This window comes from Lithobates pipiens, unplaced genomic scaffold, assembly GCF_037356315.1.
Source record: "Lithobates pipiens isolate NorthernLeopardFrog02 unplaced genomic scaffold, aLitPip1_a1.2 Scaffold_16, whole genome shotgun sequence".
Taxonomy (NCBI): domain Eukaryota; kingdom Metazoa; phylum Chordata; class Amphibia; order Anura; family Ranidae; genus Lithobates; species Lithobates pipiens.
Window position 1 is genome coordinate 498,800,574 of NW_027507748.1, and position 25,330 is coordinate 498,825,903.

Consider the following 25,330-nt stretch of genomic DNA (forward strand, 5'->3'; position numbering starts at 1 on the left):
TGTCGGGTATCAATTTAGTTGGTGTAAGATTATCCTTCACTATATAAAAAAAATAAAAAATAATGGGCTAACTTTACTGTTACACTTTTTTTAAATTAAAAAATAAGATATTTTTTCTCAAAAAAAAAGTGTGCTTGCAAGACCGCTGCTCAAATACGTTGTGACAGAAAGTATTGCAACGACCGCCATTTTATTCTCTAGGGTAGTGATGGTGAACCTTGGCACCCCAGATGTTTTAGAACTACATTTCCCATGATGCTCATGCACTCTGCTGTGTATTTGGGCATCATGGGAAATGTAGTTCCAAAACATCTGGGGTGCCAAGGTTCGCCATCACTGCTCTAGGGTATTAGAAAAAAAAATTATAATGTTTGGGGGGTTCTAATTAATTATCTAGCAAAAAAAAAAAAATGTTTTAAACAACAAATCTCAGAAAGAGGCTCGGTTTTTAAGTGGTTAAACAAGCGGTGCTTTAGCGCTATTGCTGTTCAACGTGAAAGTGGGGGGGGGTCTAAAAGTTTCATAAAAAAAAAAAAAATATATGAGTGTTGAGGGGAGGGTAGTTGGCAATCCCTGACACGCATTGCCTAATCTAGTATTTTATAGAAACAGCTCCTCCATCTGCCACTCTGAATGTGGTGATGGTGAAGTGATGCTCCCTTCCACACAGGTACACAACATTAATTCCACACACAGGTTGCAGCGAGGACTCCGGACACGCCCACTTCTCTGTGCGCGCTCCCGCCTAGGTGGCTGGCACGAGCGCCCGCCTCATCGTTTCCCACTCGCAGCCATCTCATGAGGGGAACGCGCACCAACACCGCCATCTTAACAGACGGGACAGCAACATCCATAATATTACGAGGCCGAGCGCCGCAGGAACTGGTTGTCTAATGAGTACCGGGGGAGGGCTGCGCTGTGACGGGGAGCTGAGCTACAACACTGCAGTCCCGGGCTAATGCGAGTAGGAGACGAAGACATTCAGCGACCACACTTGTGCGAACCACATCACCGGACCCGCCACCCAGGTACTGTATACACACTATACTGGGGCCGCCGTCACGTGATGCTGCTGGTGGGCCAGCGGCGGCTGTATAGGGCGCGGTCACGTGACGCCCCCTCTTGTGCTCTGTGTTTATGGAATGACAGGCGCGCGCCATGGGATGGACGGACATTCACGTCTGTCAGTATATAGTTCATCTCTCCCCCTGGTGCCTTCTTGTTGGTCTTCTGTAAAGGAAAATTATTAATATTATTATATATTTTTTTTTTTTCAAGGATTAGGTTAGATCAGTTTAATGACCACTTTAAGTAGTCAGCAGCTACATATACTGCAGCTGCTTAATAAATTAACACTTACCTGTCCTGGGAGCCCACGATGTTGACGCCGCAGCCGATCTTGATGCCAGGTGCAGCTGCCGCCATTCCTGGTAAGGGAACCCAGCTGTGAAGCCTTGCGGTTTAACAGCCGGTTCCCTACTGCACAAGCGCGCTGCACTTTCTGATTGGGCGGGGGGACTTCTGGGAGACCGAAGCCACATCTCCTGGAAGTTGGGAATGGTACATGTCACACAGGTACCTGTTCCCTCCACCTTGTAATGTGGCAGCAGAGGGGGGGGAGGAGACGGATAAGCGGAAGTTACACTTTTGCGTGGAACCCATCTTTAGCCATTTCCCTACCGCCCATTGTCATATGACGTCAGTAGGAATACTCTGTCCCTCCCAGCGGGCATCATGTGACATCCTTGGCTTCACTCGGAAGCTGATGCACATGCCTGGCGGACATCGTGGTCACCTGTGATTGTTGGTGACAGAACAGGAAAGTGGATCTGTGTGTGTAAACGCACAGATCCACATCCTTTCAGGGGAGAGGAGACCGATTGTGTGTTCCTAGTATATATGCACACTGATCAGTCTCCTTCCCTAGTCAGTCCCCTCCCCCCACAGTTAGAAACAATCCCTAGGTAACACGTTTAACCCCTTGATCGCCCCCTAGTGTTAACACCTTCCCTGCCAGTGACATTTATACAGTAATCAGAGCATATTTATAGCACTGATCGCTGTATAAGTGTCACTGGTCCCAAAATAGTGTCAAAAGTGTCCGATGTGTCCGCCGCAGTCACAGTAAAAATCGTAGAATGCCGCCATTACAATTAAAAAAAATAATAATAAAAATGCCATAAATCAATCCCCTATTTTGTAGGCACTATAAGTAGAAATAAGCATGACAGGTCCTCATTATCGGGAGATCTGCAGTCAAAAAGACCCCAGAACTCTCATCTGCCTTTTAAAAAAAAAAAAAAAAAAATTAATTTTGCCTTTAAAGTAGACCTTCACTTTTAATTTAATATTGATTATATTTAATAAGGGTGGATAAAAATCAATGATTGTTTTTTTTAAAAAATCTAAAATAATCAGATTTTTTTTTTTTTCAATGTTTTTGGAATAAACATCCATCTAAAGATAGTTTTCTAATTGAGATACATTAATAATTTAGTTTATTCAGCATGGAATGGAGCTTAGTTATGTAGCATGAGGCTGTATATTCTGCAATATTTACATTTTTTGTAAACTCATTCATTGAATCCAAGCTGTGATGCATTCACACAATGTCACGGTAAACTTGAGATAAAACAAAGTTCAGGAATATTCCTTTATCCCATTGTTTTCTTTTGGTAGTAATTGATCATCTCTGCGATTTTATTTTTTATTTTTTGCGCTATAAACAAAAAAATAGCGACAATTTTGAAAAAAGCAATATTTTTAACTTTTTGCTATAATAAATATCCCACAAAAATATATATAAAAATTTTTTTCCCCCAGTTTAGGCCAATATGTTTTCTTCTATGTATTGTTGGTAAAAAAAATCTCAATAGGCATATATTGATTGGTTTGAGCAAAAGTTATAGCGTCTACAAAATAGGGGATAGATTTATGTCATTTTTAGTATAATTTTATTTTTTTATTAGTAATTGCGTCAATCTGTGATTTTTTTTTTTCCTGTGACTATGCGGCGGACAGATCGGACACTTTTGACACTATTTTGGGACCATTGACATTTATAACAGCGAACAGTGATATAAAAATGCACTGATTACTGTGTAAATGTCACTGGCAGGGAAGGGGTTAAACACTAGAGGGCGATCAAGGGGTTATGTGTGTTCCCTCAGTGTGTTCTAACTGTAGGGGGGGGTGGGCTCACTAGAACATGGCAGAGATCACTGGGAGCAGTAGATCCCTGTCATGTTGCTAAACAGAACAGGAAAATGCCTTGTTTATTATGGGCATCTCCCCGTTCTGACTCTCTGGGCCACCGGCAGACATCAAGTCCACAGGCACGCTGCCGATAATGGAGTGACGTACGGGTATGTCCTTTTGCGCACCCGTGTCACTTTGCCAACGAATATTGGCATGAGCCGGTCAGCAAGTGGTTAAACTCCTTCTTTTTTTTTTTTTTTTTGTAATATGTCTTCAGTTAATTCCGGGGTTCTTGCCTAGACAAATGATGTCATACATCCCAGGAGTCTTCAAAAGGGGAGGAGAGGAGGAGGGGCTTTCTCAACTAAGAACACCCTCCTGCATGCATGAGCTAAGGGCATATGGATTTCAGGAAGTAAATACTACATGAATCCTTTGCCCTTACTCAAGATGGCCACAGCCAGAAATGCTAGGTGGTTGTTTGCTTTATTTTTTCGAGAAATAATTTAAGAAAAGAGACATGGATGGGGGAGTTTGCTTTGAATATTAACCACTTGCTTACAGGGCACTTAAACACCTTCCTGCCCAGACCAATTTTCAGCTTTCGGTGCTCTCACAATTTGAATGACAATTACTCAGTCATGCAACACTGTACCCAAATGAATTTTTTGTCCTTTTTTTCCCACAAGTAGAGCTTTCTTTTGGTGGTATTTGATCACCTCTGGGGTTTTTATTTTTTGCGCTATAAATGAAAAAAGACCGAAAATTTTGAAAAAAAACGCATATTTCTTTGTTTCTGTGACAGAATTATGCAAATTATTAATTTTTCTTCATAAATTTTGGTCACAATTTATACTGCTACATGTCTTTGGTAAAAATAACCCAAATTAGTGGATATTATTTGGTCTTTGTGAAAGTTAGAGAGTCTACAAGCTGTGGTGCGAATCGCACAAAATTGATCACATCTGATGTACTGGTGGCCTATCTCGCTTCTTGTGACCCGAACAAGCCAGGAAAGTACAAATACCCCCCAAATGACCCCTTTTTGGAAAGTAGACATTCCAAGGTATTTAGTAAGAGGTATAGTGAGCTTTTTGATGTTGTCATTTTTTTCCCACAATTCTTTGCAAAATTAAGATTTTTCATTTTTTTTTTTTTTTTTCTCCACAAAATTGTCATTGTAATAGGTTATTTCTCTCACGTGGCATGTGTATACCACAAATGACACCCCCCAAAAAATTCTGCTACTCCTCCTGAGTATTACAATACCACATGTGTGGGACTTTTTCACAGCCTGGCCACATAGAGAGGCCCAACATGCAGGTAGCGCCATCATGTGTTCTAGGAACATAAGTTACACATCTAACTTGTTGACTATTTATTACACTTTTGAAGCACCAGGACAATGACACGTGACACTGATGACAGATGGCACTGATACGTGGCAATGATGACAGGTGGCACTGATGACAGATGGCACTAATATGTGGCACTGATGACAGATGGCACTAATATGTGGCACTGATGACGCGTGGCACTTATACGTGGCACTGATGACACGTGGCACTAATACGTGGCACTGATGACACGTGGCACTGAAACGTGGCACCGATGACAGATGGCACTAATACGTGGCACTAATATGTGCCACCGATGACAGATGGCACTAATACATGGCACCAATGACGCGTGACACTGATGACAGATGGCACTGATAAGTGGCATTGATGACACGTGACACTGACAACAGATGGCACGTGACACTGACAGGTGGCACTGATGACAAATGGCACTGATACGTGGCACTGATGACAGATGGCACTATGTGGCACTGATGACACGTGGCACTGACGGCAGGTGGCACTGGGGGCAGGTGGCACTGGGGGCAGGTGGCACTGACGGCAGGTGGCACTGGGGTGGATGGCACTGGGGGCAGGTAGCACTGGGGTGGATGGCACTGGGGGCAGGTAGCACTGGGGTGGATGGCACTAGGGGCAGGTAGCACTGGGGTGGATGGCACTAGGGGCAGGTAGCACTGGGGTGGATGGCACTGGGGGCAGGTAGCACTGGGGTGGATGGCACTTTTTATTTCATTTTTTTAATTTTTTTTTTTTCCACAATCAGAACGGCTGCCGCTGCAGCCGTTCATCTCTCCCCTCTCGCACTGTCTGTGCGAGGAAGGAGAGCGGCGCTGCGAGATGATCTCATATGTTTACATATGAGATCATCTCCCATTGGACACGCCGATCACGCTGTAAACGGCCGCTGTGATTGGCCGTTTACAGCGATCTGTGTTTGCCTGTCCCCGGGGGACACGGCGAACACAGAACTTCCGCGATGCGCGCCCGAGGCGGCGCGCATTGCGGAAGTAAACATCAGGCCGTCCAGGGACGACCGCCCGGACGAACGCGCCTGCTCTACGGCCGTCATTCGGCTATAGGGTGGGCGCGAGGAGGTTAAAAATGAATTAAATCTTGTTTTTGGTTTTGTGGTGCCTCAGATCCAGTGAAAATCCGCTGGGGGGGAGAGATAATCTCAAGAGACGAAAGTGATGATAGACGTCACTCCAGTCCTCCAAGGGAATAGAGGTGAGTTGGGGCTATCTTGCCCTCACTCGGCTACCTGCCTAGCCACTGATTATATCGGGTTGATTGTGGGTTTACCAATGGCAGACGTTATCTGTATATAAAGATACCAGGTTTATGGTAGGCAGTTGCTGCCATAATCTCGGTATTTGAGGTCAAAGTAATGCGGTATGTCTACAGTTAGGCTGTTGGCAAGTGGTTACTATAACATTTGGTGTTTTGAAGGTGTTTTTTTTTTTTTTTTACCAGCATGTGTTGTGTTTACAGTTTGTGTTCTCTTTAATTTATTAACTTGTATTGTAATTATACTGTTTGCTCTCATGTAAGGCTCTGAGCAAACTATTGGTGCTATATAAATCCTGTATAATAATAATTATTAAAGTACGATTAAACTTTAAATCCCTGTGAGTCCCCTTTGTCAAACTCAATATTCCTAAATCTGAGGTATTAATAGTAATACTTTGCACACCTTTTTATTTTTGATGCAATTTTGTATTTTTATCTGCTGGATTGCTTCCAACCCCTTTAGTAACATGTGTTCTGTCAGATTAGCCGACCTGTCAAATCTTGTAACGGAATTGGAGTTTCGTCACGACCATCTTGGTACACTCGCACTTAACCGCAGTAAGCCTACAGTCTGAAGTCGCCAAGCAGACATCTTTTTACACCCATCAGAGTCTTGCATTTCACACTTATTTTTTACCAGTAAACCAAGCTTATATTGTGAAAGTAGAAGTCTGTGACACTGTTTTGATGTTGAATCTTAAAGCGGAGCTCCATCCTAAAGTGGAACTTCTGCTCATTGGAACCCCCCCCCCTCCGGTGCCACAATTGGCACCTTTCAGGGGGGAGGGGGGTGCAGATACCTGTATAGTACAGGTATTTGCACCCACTTCCAGCATAGATATCCGCAGAATCTGCGGGTATTTACGCCACTTCCTGCGGGTCCCCCGCTGTCTGCTGGAAAAACACACGGATCCCAGAGACAGCGGGGACCTTCCTTATTGCGTGACTCGCGCAGTAGGGAACCGAGAAGTGAAGCCGCAAGGCTTGACTTCCTGATTCCCATACCCAAGATGGCGGCGGCAGCACCCGAGAGCTGATCGAGAGATCGGCTTCGGGTGCCGACATTGCGGGCATGCTGGGCGGGTAAGTGTCCTTATTTTAAAAGTCAGCAGCTGCAGTATTTGTAGCTGCTGACTTTTAAAAACAAAAAACGGCGGAACCCCCGCTTTAAAAGCAGCGGTAAGGCTGTTGAGCTCACACGTTTGCTAATCTGACAGAACACTGCTGCTTTTAAAATTCAACATCAAAACGTGTCACGGAGTTCTAAATACTGTATTTCACAATATAAGCTCAGTTAACGGACGGGTCGCCTAATCTGACGGACCACCTGCTCTCCTCACCTTCTCCTTGCTGACCCAGAAATGACCTGTATACCATCACTTCCAGGTCCCCCTTTCAATTTCCCCAGCCAGAATGGTCTGAAAAGAATGAGATGCAGTGCAATCTGCATTGAATTAGATTCATTGAAGCACAGGGAGACATCCAGGGACATTTAGAGCCTGGATGTCTCATTAAAGACAACCTGTCACCAAAAAATCATCACATAGAGCAGCCTTTTCAAGCAGTGTGCCTTCTGGTGTCTTCAGGGGTGCCTTGGCAAAATTCCTAAAAATTGTATACAAGCCAGCTGGTGGATCAAGCCTGCCTTTTAGTTACATAAAGCCACAAGTTTTCATTGTGTACCATTACAACATTCTAGCTGCCAGGGTCCTAACAATCGATGATGTCATCGGTTGATGAGGAGGACATCGGGCACTTGCACAACATCCTTGTTTGTCCCTCTTCCCCTCTCCATCATCACTTGGGGGTCACATTAGCGAGGTAGAGAAACTGAGGGAGAAGAGAAACATTGGCATACTAATCAGTGGCAGTGTGCAAAGGTGTATTTGCTTTGGAAGAATAAATTGCCTCTAATGTTGGGTGTCCTATAGGGGTGCAACGGATCAAAAAACTCACTGATCGTATCGTTCCTATCGGACAATTTTGTGGATCAGCAAATAATAATTGAATTTGCAAAAACCTGTGAAAATTCCACCACCATATAGTCCCCACTGTAATATCTACAATCTCCCCACTCAATATACATCTCCCCCACTGTAATATCCATGTCATCTCCCCCAATGTAGTATTGGCAGGGTATGGCAGAGTATTGGCAGGGTATGGAGGGATGCCTGTGACTGCATTTGTCTCAGAGCAGCGCTGTGGGCACTACATATGCAGCCCACAGTGCTGCTGCTATCTGATTTCTCCCCTCCACTGTACAGAGAGGGGAGAGAGGAACCGGAGTCATCATGACGCCGGTTTGTTTACAAGTGATCGATCCGTCATTTGACGGAGTCATCACATTGTAAACGCCGACGGGTGCACCAAGATGGCCGGCGCTCCGGAACTAGGCCAAAGCCGTGGCCTTTCCTAAGAACGAGACTGTGGAGCGCTCCACAGATCGTGGGGTGCACTCCTAGTGTCCTACAGATGTAGATGTTGCTGCATTATGTTAAACTATTTGTTTAATTTTTCAATTTTAGAATGGGGTGCCTTGACTGAAAAAAAAGGTTGAGAAACACTGACACAGAGGACCGTTTGTCCCCTATGTGAGGAGGAAAAAAAGTTAACGTAGTTGTAAACAGCCAATGAAGGGACTAAACTTGGGTAATACAGAAAAATGAAACAAATCGCTCTACATAATTTGTACCCATTTATCTGCAGTATTTTCATCTCTACAGCCATTCAAATGGATGACTTTATAAGCTTTTCTGAAAGTAAAAAAAAAGGGGGAGGGAGGCTGACCTTACACTCTGCATAGCTTAGCGAGGAGAGCACTGAGAGCTGATTGGAGGGAAGGGACACGCCTCCCTCCCTCCCCACTTCACACAGGAATAGAGCTGAGGCTGTCAATTTGCTGGAGCTCCCTCCCCTGTCCCCCTTTTCTCTTGGTGTAAGTAAACTTTGTCAGGAGTAACTCATGCTGACAGCAGAGGAATGGGACAGCAGACAAATGACACTCAGCACCAGGTGACACTGGTGCAACAGTTTCAAACCACATTATAAGTTGCACCCTATTGTCCGCATTGGAAGCAGTTAAATCAATGTGACTGTTGGAGTTGCACTGATGTTGAAAGTAGTTCCTGCACTACTTTTTGCAAGTTCAAATGCAACTGGCATAGTCACCTGTGCATGAAGTCACACAGATGTCTTCAAAATGGCCCCTATAGTGTCGGTTCACACAGGAGCAACCCGACTTACAGCGCGACTATGCAAGGCGATCTGCACGTGACTTCAGCGGCGGCTTGCAAAATGACTTCTGTATAGAAGTCAATGCAAGTTGCCCTGAAGTTATCCCAAAGTAGTACAGGAATAGTTTTCTAAGTTGGAGCGGCTTGAGTTGCTCCTATTAGAAGGATTCCATAGTACAGAACGGAGTGCGAATTGTCAGGCGGCCAAGTCGCCCCTGTGTTAACTGGCATGAAGTAGCACTGAAATGCTACTTTGAAATTGTGCTAAATTTCAATGTCGTGATCTGAGGTTTACAACATCCCACCCGGCCTTATGTATAATGACGGCTGCAGCAAGGAGTAGTTATCCTGTCCAATCACAGCTGATCATATGGTAAGCAGGAAGTGCCATTTATCAGCTTTGCCCCATTCGTACTGACAAGGCGCAGGTAGAGGAGAGCCGATCAGCAACTCCCCTGACAGTGCAGACCCATCAGCGGTGCCCACCTGTACATGTGATGCCAATCAGTGCGGCATATTAGTGCCTCCTCATCAGTGCCCATCAGTGAAGGAGAAAACATACTTATTTGCAAAATGGTGCCTTCCTGGGAGCATCCCCTGAAGCAGAGAGGGGAATAGGATGGAATAAATTGTGCCAGCCTAGCTGGAGTTTAGTACCATCTATACAGCACTTTATAAGCATTCTCCAATATTAGAACATTCTTAGAGCTTTTAGAGAGAGCAATTAATTGTCGTGATCTGCCAGTCTCCCGAATCCAACTTTTTCCCTAAGTCTGTTTCCCATTGCAGGTGATGGGGGTCTATTTTTTCAAAAAAGCATACACTGGGGCACATCAGTTACTATAACAGAGGGGATTGTAGCATACATGCTCAGTGGCTTAACCACTTTAAGGCCTGATTCACACCTAATGCATTTTTAGTGCTTTTTGCATTTTGCAGACAGAAAATATTCCATAGGAAATCATGTTAAATGGACTGTAGTGCAAATCTGCAAAATGCAAAAAGTACTAAAAATGCATAGGTGTGAATAGGCCTTAGTATGTCCCCACGTAGATCGTATAAAGATTATACCAGCCTTTCTCAAATCCTTTTTACTACAGTGGAATCCTTGACATAATTTTCAGATCGTAGACAACCTGCAAAAAAAACAAAACAAAAAAAAACAGTTCATTGGGAATCGGTGTGAAAAGAATTTCCTTTTACATCGGGGGTTATTGGGAAGAATATCCATGTTACAGATAGCTGAAAAGATCATTGGTTTAATGCAGCAGAATCTGTCAGGTGATATTGCCCCCTAACTATACAGGCACCATCATATGGGAGGTCAGTCAGCCTGGCTCAGGCAACCTTTAGCAAACTCTGGAGGAACTATAAGCCGAGTATAAATGCATTGAAATTTGGCCAGTTCAGCAGGATCTGGTGGAATTTCAGTCCAGGTGTACCCTGTGTTCAAAAGAAGCCAGTCATTAGACCAGATTCTGGAGAACGGTCCTGCTGGAAAACCAGTATTCAATCTGCCAATGGCTACATTGCTGATCTGTGTGTTCTGACGGGGGGGGGGGGGGGGCGGCAAGTCCCTGCTGTCAGAATACAATAGTGGGGAGGGGAGATTCCTGTATCCACATCACTTGTGTGCATGTGGGAATCTATGAGTTAGGGCTGAGACTGGTTGGATTGTAAATTTTATAATGAGCTTTAGACTTTTTTTCATAAGGACCTTCTATCACAGTCTCAATGCATAATATTGAAGTCTAGTGCAGTCAGAAGCAAACTAATATGTTGGATTGTTCAACTTTCTCAAATGCTATACAAATGTGCAAACTTGATGGTAATGGTGACCTTTGTGGGAATTGAATTCAAAGCAGATTATTTTAGTATCTTCCCTACATTACGACCTGATATTTTAAAATACTGACTTGATCCCTTCAGCAGAAATATTTTAAATGTAGAGCTGCATATTGCTGAAACACCCATAAAGGTCTGTGACGACGGGCTTTTGTTCACTTCAGGTTTTATTTTCCTTACGTCTATGGCAGGGATATGCAATTAGCGGACCTCCCAGCTGTTGCAAAACTACAACTCCCATGAGGCATAGCAAGACTCTGACAGCCACAAGCATGACACCCAGAGGCAGAGGCATGATGGGAATTGTAGTTTTGCAACAGCTGGAGGTCCACTAATTGCATATCCCTGGTCTATGGGAATGAAGGACCCGCTTGAAGAAGATCAAATACAGGTTGAAAGGAGGTCAACTGCAGGTCTGATGTGCCCATCAATGAATTCTGAATAAGCTTCTCAATCTGATGCTGTCAACAAAATAACAGCTGAGCTAAAAAAAAAGATCACCCTCATTTGAATGCTGGCATTAAAACAAAAAGTCTAAAGGCAATTTCTGCTTGCTTACAGCCACAGTAATGTGGTGTTCCAGTCCCCAGTCCTTTCTCCCTTTCTGTCCTCCTTTGGGTGTCCATGTCTGTGTGGCATGATGTGGGCACTGCCTGTAGGTAGAGGCAACACTTCCAGTGTAAGGGTCCTCTCTCAACAGCTTCAGAGACATGAGGACTGCACAGGGTGGAGAGGAAACTTTTCCCCAAAAGGATAACAAGTGTGCAAAATGGCTGCTCCTCAAGACAGGAAGTCGTTTTTCAGAGCAAGGAAGTTTTAGAGATTAGATCTCATGTGTTGGCAGAAAGCACTGATGGGAAAGGGAAGTTGTACGCCATGCACAATTCAAATGTGATTTTAGACCAAAGTTTTAAGTGTAATTAAAGACAAAACTTGGGAGGGTGAAGGGATTAGAATCCCTGTCAGGTTTTTTTTTCTGTTTGTATCCCCATTAAGGAGGTTTGTCCTCTTTATTTGTTCTGTTTATCATTACCATTGAAAGTTAAAGTAAAAGAAAATCCCAAATGTTGGGTTTCCCCAGAAAAGTAATGGAGGCGAAATCTTCAAATGGGGACAATAGTTCTGGTGACCCAAGAATTCCCCTAATTTGCAGGTATTTTCTCTCGCTTCCTGTGTGGCTATGGGACAGGAAGTGAAGGGAAATCTCTGCAATGGGACACAGATGACGAAAACATTTTTGACAAGTTATAACCTTCCCTTACTCTATCCCAGTGATGGCTAACCTTGACACCCCAGATGTTTTGGAATTACATGTCCCATGTCATGCACTCTGCAGTGTAGTTGAGCATCATGGGAAATGTAGTTCCAAAACATCTGGGGTGCCAAGGTTCACTATCACTGCTCTATTCAAAATAAAAAGTTTTGTCTATAGGTCTACTTTAAGCACAATTGTTGCTAGTGATTTTGCCGTCGTGCTAAAACTGAAGAATTTCGGTTGCTGAGCATTAGTTTCTCTTGCTATATCATAGAGAATCAATATGCTTTTCTCAGTGACAAATCCCTGTAACAAAACAGGGTAATCACTGCGGAAAAACTCTCCTCCCTCTGTGTATTTGTTTACTAATTAAATACAGATACTCAATAAAGATGCCAAGATACTCATTACAGAGTCATGGGTGTGGACCAAGATAGGAAATAGCTTCCTTTCATAATTGTAAAATTGTTGGGCGCTGATATTTTCCTTTTGTGTCACATGCCGAATAAGTCTTGTAAAATGTTATGTATTTTCAGAAGAGCAGCTAAATGTAATTAAAATTAAAAAACGTTTTTCAGATTGAAAATTTTTGTCAGTATATTTTGTATTAGTTTTAACCTGAAGTAGAAGTAAATCCACGTTCTGTGACAATGTCTACTTTTTGGTAGGATTGTTCTTTAACTGCACGCCGACCAGCCGCCGCAGGTTAAACTGCAGCAACATGGCTCGGCTGCGCAAATCGCTGTCATGGTATGCCGGTTCCATAGACAGGCACTAGGGCCGTGCACGTGCCCCCTCCTGCTTGCCCACGAAACCGATGTGGGTGGCCGGCGTTTGCAATCGCGATTTGAGTGAAGAACAGACAGATCATCTGTTCATACAGAGTATAAACAGCGGTCTGTCATCTCTCCCCTGCACAGTCCCATCCCTCCTTCAGTTAGAACACACAATAGGACACACTTAACCCAGTGCTCGACAAAACCCGGTCGCCAGGTCGCATTGGCGACTAGAATCAGCGACCTTGCGCCTGGGGCAGCATAGCTGGGGGTATCCCGTCTCCGTGGACCCCCCCCCGCACGCGATCGCGTCGGGCCGCGCCGCAGGCGGCCGGTAATTGAGCCCCCGGCTTTGAGGCCTTCTGTGATCCTATGGTTCCTTCTGGAATCTGGCGCCCTCTTGTGGTGGCCGTTGGAATTACAACCAACAATGCTAATGGGCCAGTCTTTCTCCATCCCTTTACTTAGAACCCCTAAACAAAACAAAAAAAAAAATATATATATATTATATTATATTATATATATATATATATATATATATATATATATATTTTTTTTTTATTATTTATTCTAACACCCTAGAGAGTAAAATGGTGGTCGTTGCAATACTGTCTGTCACACCATATTTGCACAACGGACTTACAAGCGCACTTTTTTTGGGGAAAAATTTTTTATTTAATAAAAAAAGACAACAGTAAAGTTAGCCCAATTTTTTTTTTTTTATATTGTGAAAGATAATGTTACGCCGAGTAAATCGATACCCAACATGTCACGCTTCAAAATTGCGCCCGCTCATGGAATGGCGACAAACTTTTACCCTTTAAAATCTCCATAGGCGACGTTTAAAAAATTCTTCAGGTTGCACGTTTTGAGTTACAGAGGAGGTCTGGGGCTAGAATTATTGCTCTTACTCTACCGATCGCAGCGATACCTCACATGTGTGGTTTGAACACCGCTTTCATATATGCGTTCGCTTCTGCACGCAAGCTTGGCAAGACAGGGCGCATTTAAAACAATTTTTTTTTTCTTATTTTAACTTTTATTTTTATTTTTTTTCACTGTTCTTTAAAAAAAATAAAATAAAATGTGTGTCACTTTTATTCCTATTACAAGGAATGTAAAAATCCCTTGTAATAGAAAAAAGCATGACAGGTCCTCTTTTATATATGAGATCTGGGGTCAGAGAGACCTCACATCTCATATTTACACTAAAATGCAATTTAAAAATGTCCCTCTAAGAGCTATGGGCAATGACTTGGAGACAGGTGGGGGGCTGGGGGCTATCTTCCCCTCACTCGTCTCCATGTCAGGCCAGGGACAGGTCCAGATCGCCGTCACGGACCTGGCTCCTAACTTTTTTAGCTGGCTCCTAGATTCCAAGCAAATTTGTCAACCCCTGACTTAATCCATTCACTGCCTCCTAGTGGTTAACCCCTTCACTGCCTGTGACATTTTTACAGTAATCAATGCAATTTTATAGCACCGATCGCTGTAAAAATGACCAAAAATATGTCAAAATTGGCCGACGTGTCTACCATCATGTCGCAGTCCCAATAAAAATCGCCGCCATTACTAGTAAAATAATAATAATAAGAAAAGCCATAAAACTATCCTCTATTTTGTAGATGCTATAACTTTTGCGCAAGCCAATCAACATACTTATTTCAATTTTTAATTTATTTTTATTTTTTACCAAAAATATGTAGAATACATATCGGCCTAAACTGAGGAAAAACATTTTATTTTATTTTTTTATATAATTTTGGGGGATATTTAGTATAGAAAAAAATATTGCTTTTTTTGTAAACTGTCGCTCTTTTTTTTGTTTATAGCGCAAAAAATAAAAACTGCAGAGGTGATCAAATACCACCAAAAGAAAGCTCTATTTGTGGGTAAAAAAATTTTGTTCGGGAGCCACGTCGCACGACCGCGCAATTGTCAGTTAAAGCGACGCAGTGCTGAATCACAAAAAGTGCTCTGTTCTTTGGGCAGCCAAATGGTCCGGGGCTGAAGTGGTTAAAAGCCAATTTCTTTTTTTAGGGGTGCAGTCGGACTGTGTTCAGTCCCCCAATAGGGTCATTACTGCTTCCTAGGAACATGTGGCCTTACCCCTCAACCTATTCATAAGAAGTTGAGCTTGCCAAAGTTCCTTTATGAATTTTGAATATGGAAGAATTTGCTTGGCCAGTGACTGAGGTAGTTTGGATGAGATTCAAGAACTGTCCATTGGCTCCTGGATTGATATGTCTCTGTTCTACATTACTTGTCCCAATCCAGTTGATGTGTGGTCCAGTTCTTGTGTTTTTCGCATTATCACTTGAAATGGATCATGGCTTGTATATCACAAACGGTGCGTGTTTCTTCTTTCAGCAGAATGTTAAAAAAATAAATAATACATTAAAGTCTCCAGACCTGGTACATTTTCTGCCAATGAGCAACACAATTCTCAGAACCTTATTTTTGGATCTAGTAAACTTGGCACATTCTGTAAACTCTATTTTGTTATTTGTGGTGTTGACACGTTTTTAGTCTGAATTTTTTTTAGATTTTTTGTATTTGCAGAAAATGGTGTTTGCTAAGGAGAAAATATAATTTTTGTTCTGTGTTCTAAAGTCTGAACTACACAGATTTTCTTCTCTCACTAGCTTGAGATTAACACCTTTGCCTAAGGTTAGTTTCAAGCTCTGAAACAGCGACAAAGTGAAACGTGATCTATTAATCTACGTAGCAATAACATGACACCATAAACTACTTTGCTTGGATGATCTGTGCATGCAGAGCCTCAGTGCCCTCCTGCATTGTATTAGCTTCCTCCTCTACCCACAACCCCTGTGCAAATCTTCAGGTACAGACTTTGACATGTGTGGGTGTGCTTATAGCTATGCGACTAGCCATCGTGGGAACATATTTAGCAGGGCATTGGGCAGCACTTGGCTTTTGGATATATTTCCAGTAAAGGCATGGGGATACAAGCTTATGCTGTCAGCCACTACATATAGTTTTGCTTTGTCACAGGTTCACTTTAATGTTGTGCTAGTGAGTGATTCAAATCTTGTCTAGGGCTAATATCTTTAAAATATTTTTTTTTGCTTAAAGATTTTTATTAAAAATACACATCAGTGGTACATCCAGACTCATACTGAAACATAGGCTCAAAGGAATATAAGCACAAGCAGGTATCAATGTAGGCAGAAGAACTCGAGGACTAGCAGTACCCTATTATGCACTGATCACTGGTTCTACTGGTGACAGAATTCATCTGAGAAAATGGCGTTCATCAGGGGTGGAGTAAGTAGCGTAGAAGGGAGGATGGTGGTGGAGAAGATACCACTAAAGGAAAATGGGGACAGGATTGAAAAAGGCAGGGGGCTTGGTGTTCGTTGGGATATATTAGGAACAAGGAAATGGGGGAGCCATGAGGGGACTAAAAAACCATTGATCAGGGCATGCTCAGATAAGGTATCATTTAACCACTTCCGATTCCGGGCCAATTTTGGCACTTTGCTCCTAGGTGTAAAAATCATAATTATTTTGGTAGAAAATTACACAGAACCCCAAACATTTTATATATGATTTTTTAGCAGAGACCCTAGGGAATAAAATAGCGGCCATTGGAACTTTTTATGTTGTTGGCACATCAGTTATCAGCTTATGATTATTCAGGCCATTTCTGTTTCTCTTTCAGACAGTGGCTCGCCTGTAGTGCTGCATTGAAAGGAATGTTGATATTCGTTGCAAGATCTAGTGTATGGGCGAAGCATCATTTTACATGAGGGAATTTCCCAACTTGAGCTGCAACTATCATGTTTAATGCGTTGTTGGTCACAAGCACTACATACTTATCGGACAGCTGCCATTCTTCCATGACATGAGACAGTAGTTCTGCCAGATGACTCATAAATGCCTCTTGTTTGCAGCACATGCGACAAGATCTGCCAGTCCTTACTAACATAATGTGCTGTTACTGTAGCATAAGACTCCATCATGACTCAAGTCCATGAATCACTCATTATTGCAACCTGACTGGCTTGGCTCATTGACACAATTACCTAAACTTTGTAGTAGAGTGCAGGTATAGCGATTTCTGTAAAGTGACTGCGTGACGGGATATTATAACAGGGCCCATATGTCAGTGGCCACTGGGAAGAATAGTGTCAGTGCCACAGTGGTCACGTGTCAATGGTCACTAGGTGAAATGGTGCCCATGTGTCAGTGGTCACTGGTTAAAATGGTGCCCATGTGTCAGCGGTCACTCGGAGGAATGATGCCCAAGTGTCAGTGATCACTTGGTGGAATGGTGCAACTGCGTACGTGTCTGTGGTCACTGGGAGGAATGGTGCCTAATGCTTATGTGTCAGACTCAGTGGTTGGGTCACAGGCTGGATCTACTCTAGTTGTAAGAAAAGTGCAGTCGTGTTTTTTATTATATTTATTTATCTGCTTCCCTAGGTGGCTGGCGAGGATCATGGAAGGTGATTGGTGAGGTAGACAGGGGAGGAGTCAGAGTGACAGGGTGCAGAAGGTCGCTGGCGAGTGGCAAGCAAGGCAGACACGGGGAGACTGAGACAGAGCATGAAAGGTGGCTGATGAGGCACACATGGGAGGAGATTAACAGGGTGAGGAAGATGGCTGGCGAGTGGTGGCGAGGCAGACACGGGAGGAGAGATGGCATGCCAGGGTGAAGTTAGGAGAAGCAGGGTGCGCCGGGATGATGTCAGTCACGCAGTTGCGATTTATCTGTTCTCTTCATGGAGACAGAATCGCTCAAGGATGCATCGCGATGCATCGATGTGCCAATTATTTTCAACACCCCTAGTAAGTAGGCACTTTTTAATGCAAAGAATTTGGAGTAAAGAGGCACCACGCTCTAATTTTGCCTTTGATCCTTTGAACTTCCTCATGGGTACATGGGTACCCTGCTATACCCCATAATCTGCTCTGTTACTAGTATCTTAGAAAATTATGCAACTGTAAAAAATTATGTTAATTTTCTGGTTAGAACAAGGATATAGGAACGGGTCCCTTCCAGTCCTAAAGTGGGCAAAAGCCATTGTGTTATCACATTACAGTATTGCCCACCTTGACAGTACTGATGACAAGATTTGCAGCTCTGTGTTGAAATGAAAGTATAAATAGAGGCAAAACTTTTTTTCTTAGTTTTCTAGAGAGGTATTAGAACACCTGTTTTTATTGCTGTCTGTGCCTCCATTAAGGAGATTCGCCCTCTTTGTCCCGTTTACCATTATCACTAAAAGTGAAAGAAAATCCCAAATTTGGGGTTTTCCTCAGGAAAAATAATGGAGAGGTAATCATCCAATGGGGACACTAGTTCTGGTGACCTGGGGGTCCCCAAAGAATTCCCTTTAATTTGCATGGATTTCCTCTCACTTCTTGTTTGGCGATGGGACAAGAAGTGAAGGAAAATGGGACAAAGATGGCAAAAATAAACCTTACAGGGGTTATAACCCTGCCTTACTCTATCCAAAACAAAGTTTTACCTATAGTTCTACTTTAACCAGTTGCCGACCGCCGCACGCCGATGTACGTCGGTACAATGGCACGGGCAGGCATAAGGACATACATGTACGTCCCTTGCCTCCCGCGGGTCGGGGGCCCGATCGGGCCCCCGCCCGGTGCCTGCGGCGGTCGGTATTCGTACGGGAGCGATCCCGGACGAGGGGACGGCCATTCATTCATGGCCACCCCCTCGCGATCGCTCCCGACGAATAGAAATCCCCGGTGACATCACTTCCTCTCCTGTAATGTAAACACAGGAGAGGAAGTGATGTATTCTCTCCTCCGTGTCGGTATTTTTCGTTCCGACACGGAGGAGAGCGGATCAGTAAGTTGCACCAACACTCTACACACACAGTAGAACATGCCAGGCACACTCACACCCCCCCTTTACCCCCCGATCACCCCCCCAATTACCCCTGCCCCCCAGTCACAGTGACACCAATGTCATTTTTTTTTTTTTTTTTTTTTTTTTTGCATTGGTGTCATTTGTGACTGTAATAACTGTTAGGGCAGTTAGAGTTAGCCCCCTTTAGTTCTAATGTACCCCCCTAACCCCCCCAATAAAGGTTTAACCCCGTGATCACCCCCCGTCGCCAGTGTCACTAAGGCTGGGTTCACATTGCAGCGGTTTATGAGAACGAATGTGATTCGCACCGCACTGCAGTGCAAATCACATCCGATCTCTGTGCGATTCGAGTTCAGCCATTCGCCGCACCCGCCGCACCCGCCACACCCGCCGCACCCGCCGCAAATTCGCACGGGACCCTTTTTTTGGCCCGCAGCAGAATCGGATCGCATGGGTGTTCACACCATGCGATCCGAGTTTGCAGATCGCACTGCGATATGCGAACTGATCTGGGGGTGTCAGTAACATTTCACTGACACTCCCAGCAGTTCGCATAGGGCAGTGTGAACTGCCGCCGGGAGGCATGCGATGCGGGAACCCGCCGCGCATTCGTGGCGTTTCCGCATCGCTCCAGTGTGAACCCAGCCTAATAAGCGATCATTTTTCTGATCGCCGTATTAGTGTCACAGGTGACGCTAGTTAGGCAGGTAGGTATTTAGGTTCGCCGCAGCTTTTTATAGCGCCAGGGACCCCCATATACTACCGCATAAAGCCCCCTGATTGCCCCCTAGTTAACCCTTTCACCAGTGATCACCATATAACTGTTACAGGTGACGCTGGTTGGTTAGTTATTTTTTTATAGTTTCAGGGCACCCGCCATTTATTACCTAATAAAGGTTTAACCCCCTGATCACCCGGCGGGTGTCATTTGTGACTAATAACTGTTAGGGCAGTTAGGGTTAGCCCCCTTTAGTTCTAAGGTACCCCCCTAACCCCCCCAATAAAGGTTTAACCCCGTGATCACCCCCCGTCGCCAGTGTCACTAAGGCTGGGTTCACATTGCAGCGGTTTGAGAACGGATGTGATTCGCACCGCACTGCAGTGCAAATCACATCCGATCTCTGTGCGATTCGAGTTCAGCCATTCGCCGCACCCGCCACACCCGCCGCACCCGCCGCAAATTCGCACGGGACCCTTTTTTTGGCCCGCAGCAGAATCGGATCGCATGGGTGTTCACACCATGCGATCCGAGTTTGCAGATCGCACTGCGATATGCGAACTGATCTGGGGGTGTCTGTAACATTTCACTGACACTCCCAGCAGTTCGCATAGGGCAGTGTGAACTGCCGCCGGGAGGCATGCGATGCGGGAACCCGCCGCGCATTCGTGGCGTTCCCGCATCGCTCCAGTGTGAACCCAGCCTAATAAGCGATCGTTTTTCTGATCGCTGTATTAGTGTCACAGGTGACGCTAGTTAGGCAGGTAGGTATTTAGGTTCGCCGCAGCTTTTTATAGCGCCAGGGACCCCCATATACTACCGCATAAAGCCCCCTGATTGCCCCCTAGTTAACCCTTTCACCAGTGATCACCATATAACTGTTACAGGTGACGCTGATTGGTTAGTTATTTTTTTTATAGTTTCAGGGCACCCGCCATTTATTACCTAGTCTCACTAGTGTACCCCTAAATTTAGGGGTGTCTACTTTCCAAAATGGGGTCATTTGGGGGGGGTTTGTGCCATCTTGGCATTTTATGGCCTTCAAAACTGTAACGCCCTTAGAAAGCCTGAAGGCGGTGCTTGGTTTTCGGGGCCCCGTACGCGGCTAGGCTCCCAAAAAGTCCCACATATGTGGTATCCCCGTACTCAGGAGAAGCAGCAGAATTTATTTTGGGGTGTCATTTCACATATGCCCATGGCATGCGTGAGCAATATATCATTTAGTGACAACTTTGTGAAAAAAAAAAAAAAAAAAAAAAAGTTTGTAATTTTCCCGCAACTTGTGGCAAAATATAAAATATTCCATGGACTCAACATGCCTCTCAGCAAATAGCTTGGGGTGTCTACTTTCTAAAATGGGGTCATTTGTGGGGGTTTTGTGCCATCTTGGCATTTTATGGCCTTCAAAACTGTAATAGGTAGTGAGAAGTGAACTCAAAAATTTACGCCCTTAGAAAGCCTGAAGGCGGTGCTTGGTTTTCGGGGCCCCGTACGCGGCTAGGCTCCCAAAAAGTCCCACATATGTGGTATCCCCGTACTCAGGAGAAGCAGCAGAATTTATTTTGGGGTGTCATTTCACATATGCCCATGGCATGTGTGAGCAATATATCATTTAGTGACAACTTTGTGAAAAAAAAAAAAAAAAAAAAAAAGTTTGTAATTTTCCCGCAACTTGTGGCAAAATATAAAATATTCCATGAACTCAACATGCCTCTCAGCAAATAGCTTGGGGTGTCTACTTTCTAAAATGGGGTCATTTGTGGGGGTTTTGTGCCATCTTGGCATTTTATGGCCTTCAAAACTGTAATAGGTAGTGAGAAGTGAACTCAAAAATGTACGCCCTTAGAAAGCCTGAAGGCGGTGCTTGGTTTTCGGGGCCCCGTACGCGGCTAGGCTCCCAAAAAGTCCCACATATGTGGTATCCCCGTACTCAGGAGAAGCAGCAGAATTTATTTTGGGGTGTCATTTCACATACGCCCATAGCATGTGTGAGCAATATATCATTTAGTGACAACTTTGTGTAAAAAAAAAAAAAAAAATTTTTTTTTGTCATTATTCAATCGCTTGAGGCAAAAAAATAAAATATTCAATGGGCTCAACATGCCTCTTATCAATTTCCTTAGGGGGTCTACTTTCCAAAATGGGGTCATTTGGGGGGGTTTTGTACTGCCCTGCCATTTTAGCACCTCAAGAAATGAGATAGGCAGTCGTAAACTAAAAGCTGCGTAAATTCCAGAAAACGTACCTTAGTTTGTAGATGTGACAACTTTTGCGCAAACCAATAAATATACAATTATTGACTTTTTTTTTACCAAAGACATGTGGCTGAATACATTTTGGCCTAAATGTATGACTAAAATTGAGTTTATTGGATTTTTCTAATAACAAAAAGTAGAAAATATCATTTTTTTTCAAAATTTGCGGTCTTTTTACGTTTATATCGCAAAAAATAAAAATCGCAGAGGCAATCAAATACCATCAAAAGAAAGCTCTATTTGTGGGAAGAAAAGGACGCAAATTTTGTTTGGGTACAACATTGCATGACCGCGCAATTACCAGTTAAAGCAGCGCAGTGCCAAAGTGTAAAAAGACCTCTGGTCATTTACCAGCAAAATGGTCCGGTCTGAAAGTGGTTAACATTGGCCTGGTAGCTGAACCTTACTATAATCCCCAAGTTAACACCATGAAGAGCAATACCAACAAATGGCATAATACGTATTTTCTAACTCCATTTGTTTATTGATCATATTCCAATTTTTTTTCTTATGATTCTAGATGTCTGATGTGTATATTCTCTTTATATATAGGATGAAAAGAGGAAGAATGGCCAGTGATACCAGCATTGGTTTATCGGTAGGAGAACTGGGGGAATTGTCAAAGAGACCCAAAAGTTCAGGAGATAAAACAACAAAGATGTCGAAGTCACATGACTGGGCAAATCTACTCCCAGATATAATACTACAGATTTTTCAGTATTTGCCACTTTTGGACCGCGCACACGCTTCACAGGTGTGCAGGAACTGGAACCATGTTTTTCACATGCCTGACCTGTGGCGTTGTTTTGAATTTGAACTTAATCAGCCAGCTACTTCTTACCTAAAGGCAACACATCCTGATCTGATCAAACAGATCATAAAAAGACATTCAAATCACCTGCAGTATGTCAGCTTTAAGGTATGTTACTGAAACATTGTCATAAGAAATGAACTGCTGGAGTATGCTTTCCATTGTATGTATTTATTTAGAAACCAACAAAAGTGTTAAAATTTGGATGTGGGTAGGAGGGGGGCGCAGGGAAGAAAGGTCAAAGCAGAGGTAGGTGAGCACACGTGACAAGAGTAGAGCGCTGTGGTGTAAGTGGGAATTTATTGTGCACATTAAAGTGGGAGCATGAGTTGCTTTCACTCACGAAAAGCTGCCATCAATATGCATATGTGATAGTGGCTGCTCCATACTGCTACTTACTACACATGCACAGGGTTTGCTGACATATTGTGATGTCAGAAACGTGGTAGGGTCTGGCGCTTGTGCAATAATAGTGGTACAGGCCAAACGATACTGTGTGTGCAATGGATTTCACCACCATATTGATGTCGGACATTCGTGGGTGGTTGAAGCTCCCCCTCCACATGCCCATTGCACGTCTATGGGGATACACTGGTGAGCTCTGTAGAGAAATTCAGATATTGAGGGTTAAATTGCAGATGCACATGGGAAAGTCAGCCGGGAATATCAGCATTGTGTGCAACACACATCCACCTGTTATATTAACCCATTTTTGGAAAGTAGACACCCCAGGGTGATCTCATGCTTCATCTCCTTTTTTTTGGGGGGGGGGGGGAGATTAAGAAAAATGCTCGTATTGAGGGGAATAAAACCGAGCTCGCTAATGGTGCACTGGATACATAAGTAAACAGGTTATACACAGGGAGGTGAATAAGGCTCTAGAGTGGAATCCACATGTACACTCACATGAGATGTTGTACTCCTAGGTGGTCCACAAGTATTCCTTTTTATTACCAGGGCAGATGGATTCTGCAACCATAGCCAGCTCAGAGGTCAGGGCTGTAAACATTTGAGGATTACAGGGATTGGCACTTGCTCAGTTTGCGGATAGCCTGTGTGCAGTGTGTAAGGCTAAGGGGTTGTCTCTCGTACAGCAACTTTGGGAGGTGCAGATATACACTATATTACCAAAAGTATTGGGACGCCTGCCTTTACATGAACTTTAATGGCATCCCAGTCTAAATTCGTAGGGTCCAATATTGAGTTGGCTCATTCTTCTGCAGCTCTAACATCTTCAACTCTTCTGGGAAGGCTGTCCACAAGGTTTAGGAGTGTGTCTATGGTAATGTTTGACCATTCTTCTAGAAGTGCATTTGTGAGGTCAGGCACTGATGTTGGAGAGGAGGCCTGGTTCGCAGTCTCTGCTCCAAATCATCCCAAGCTGTTCTGTCGGGTTGATGACAGAACTTGACTGTGCGAGCCAGTCAAGTTCCTCCACCCCAAACACGCTCATCCATGTCTTTATGGACCTTGCTTTGTGCACTGGTCCAAATCAATTGGTGGAAGAATGATTATGATGTGGGATTGTTTTTCAGGGGTTGCTCTTTGCCCTTTAGTTCCAGCGAAGGGTAATCTTAAGATGTCAATAGACAATTTTATGCTCCTGACTTTGTGGAAACAGTTTGGGGATGGCCCCATCCTGTTCCAACATGACCAGCAAGGTCCATAAAAACATGGATGAGTGAGTTTGGGGTGGAGGAACTTGACTGGCCTGCACAGAGTCCTGACCAGTGTTAATTTTGGCAGCAAATTTTGATTTAGTCTTAGGACTAAAATGAAATTTTTAGTTTTATGCCAATTTTAGTCTTCTGCAAGTGTTTTAGTCATAGGGGGTTATTTAGGAAAGGCAAATCCACTTTGCACTACAAGTGCAAACTGCACTTGAAATTTGGAAGTGCAGTCCCTGTAAATCTGAGGGGTAGATTTGAAATGAGGGAAGCTCTGCTGATTTTATTAACCAGTCGTGTGCAAGCAAAAATGCTGTTTTTTATTTTCCTTTCATGTCCCCCTCGGATCTACAGCGACTGCACTTCCAAGTGCGCTTTAGGTGTAATTTCAAGTGGATTTGCCTTTCGTAAATAACACTGATAGTGACTAGTGACTAAAATGCCATTTTAGTTTTAGTCCCTTTTTAGTCGTATTTTAGTTGACTAAAACCTCCATTACATTTTAGTTGAATAAAATCATTTTAGTCAACTAAAATTGAATGTACACAGTCCCCCACCCTCTGCACAGTACACAGCCCTCCTACACTCCCAGGAGACCCCCAGTCTCCTGGGACAGCGCTGCGAGCATACTCTAAAGTTAAGAATAAGTCAGGCCAGTGCCAGCCCTTTCTAATACACTGCTCCTCCTGTGTCACTCTTATCATAAATCAAAGTCTCTAAATAACTCAGTACCGTATATACTCGAGTATAGGCCGACCCGAATATAAGCCGAGGCCCCCAATTTACCCCCAAAAAAACTGGCAAACTTATTGACTCGTGTATAAGCCGAGGGTGAGACATGCCTGTCCATCCCTGTGTGTGTGTCCGTCCATCCCTGTGTGTGTGTCCGTCCATCCCTGTGTGTCCGTCCATCCCTGTGTGTCCGTCCATCCCTGTGTGTCCGTCCATCCCTGTGTGTCCGTCCATCCATCCCTGTGTGTGTGTGTGTCCATCCATCCATCCATCCCTGTGTGTGTGTGTCTCCATCCATCCATCCATCCATCCCTGTGTGTGTGTGT

The 25,330-nt window shown here is 43.9% G+C and overlaps 1 protein-coding gene across 1 annotated transcript in view; it reads left to right on the top strand.

Moving 5' to 3' along the window:
* The first annotated feature begins 776 nt into the window (after positions 1-776).
* The window catches only part of FBXL3 (F-box and leucine rich repeat protein 3), a 31,750-nt gene continuing 7,196 nt past the window's right edge, over positions 777-25,330 (top strand). The window contains exons 1-2 of the mRNA XM_077483094.1: positions 777-1,028; positions 22,347-22,713. Of these exons, the coding sequence (XP_077339220.1) occupies positions 22,348-22,713 (366 nt within the window). The 5' untranslated portion in view covers positions 777-1,028; position 22,347. The remainder of the gene's footprint in view (positions 1,029-22,346; positions 22,714-25,330) is intronic.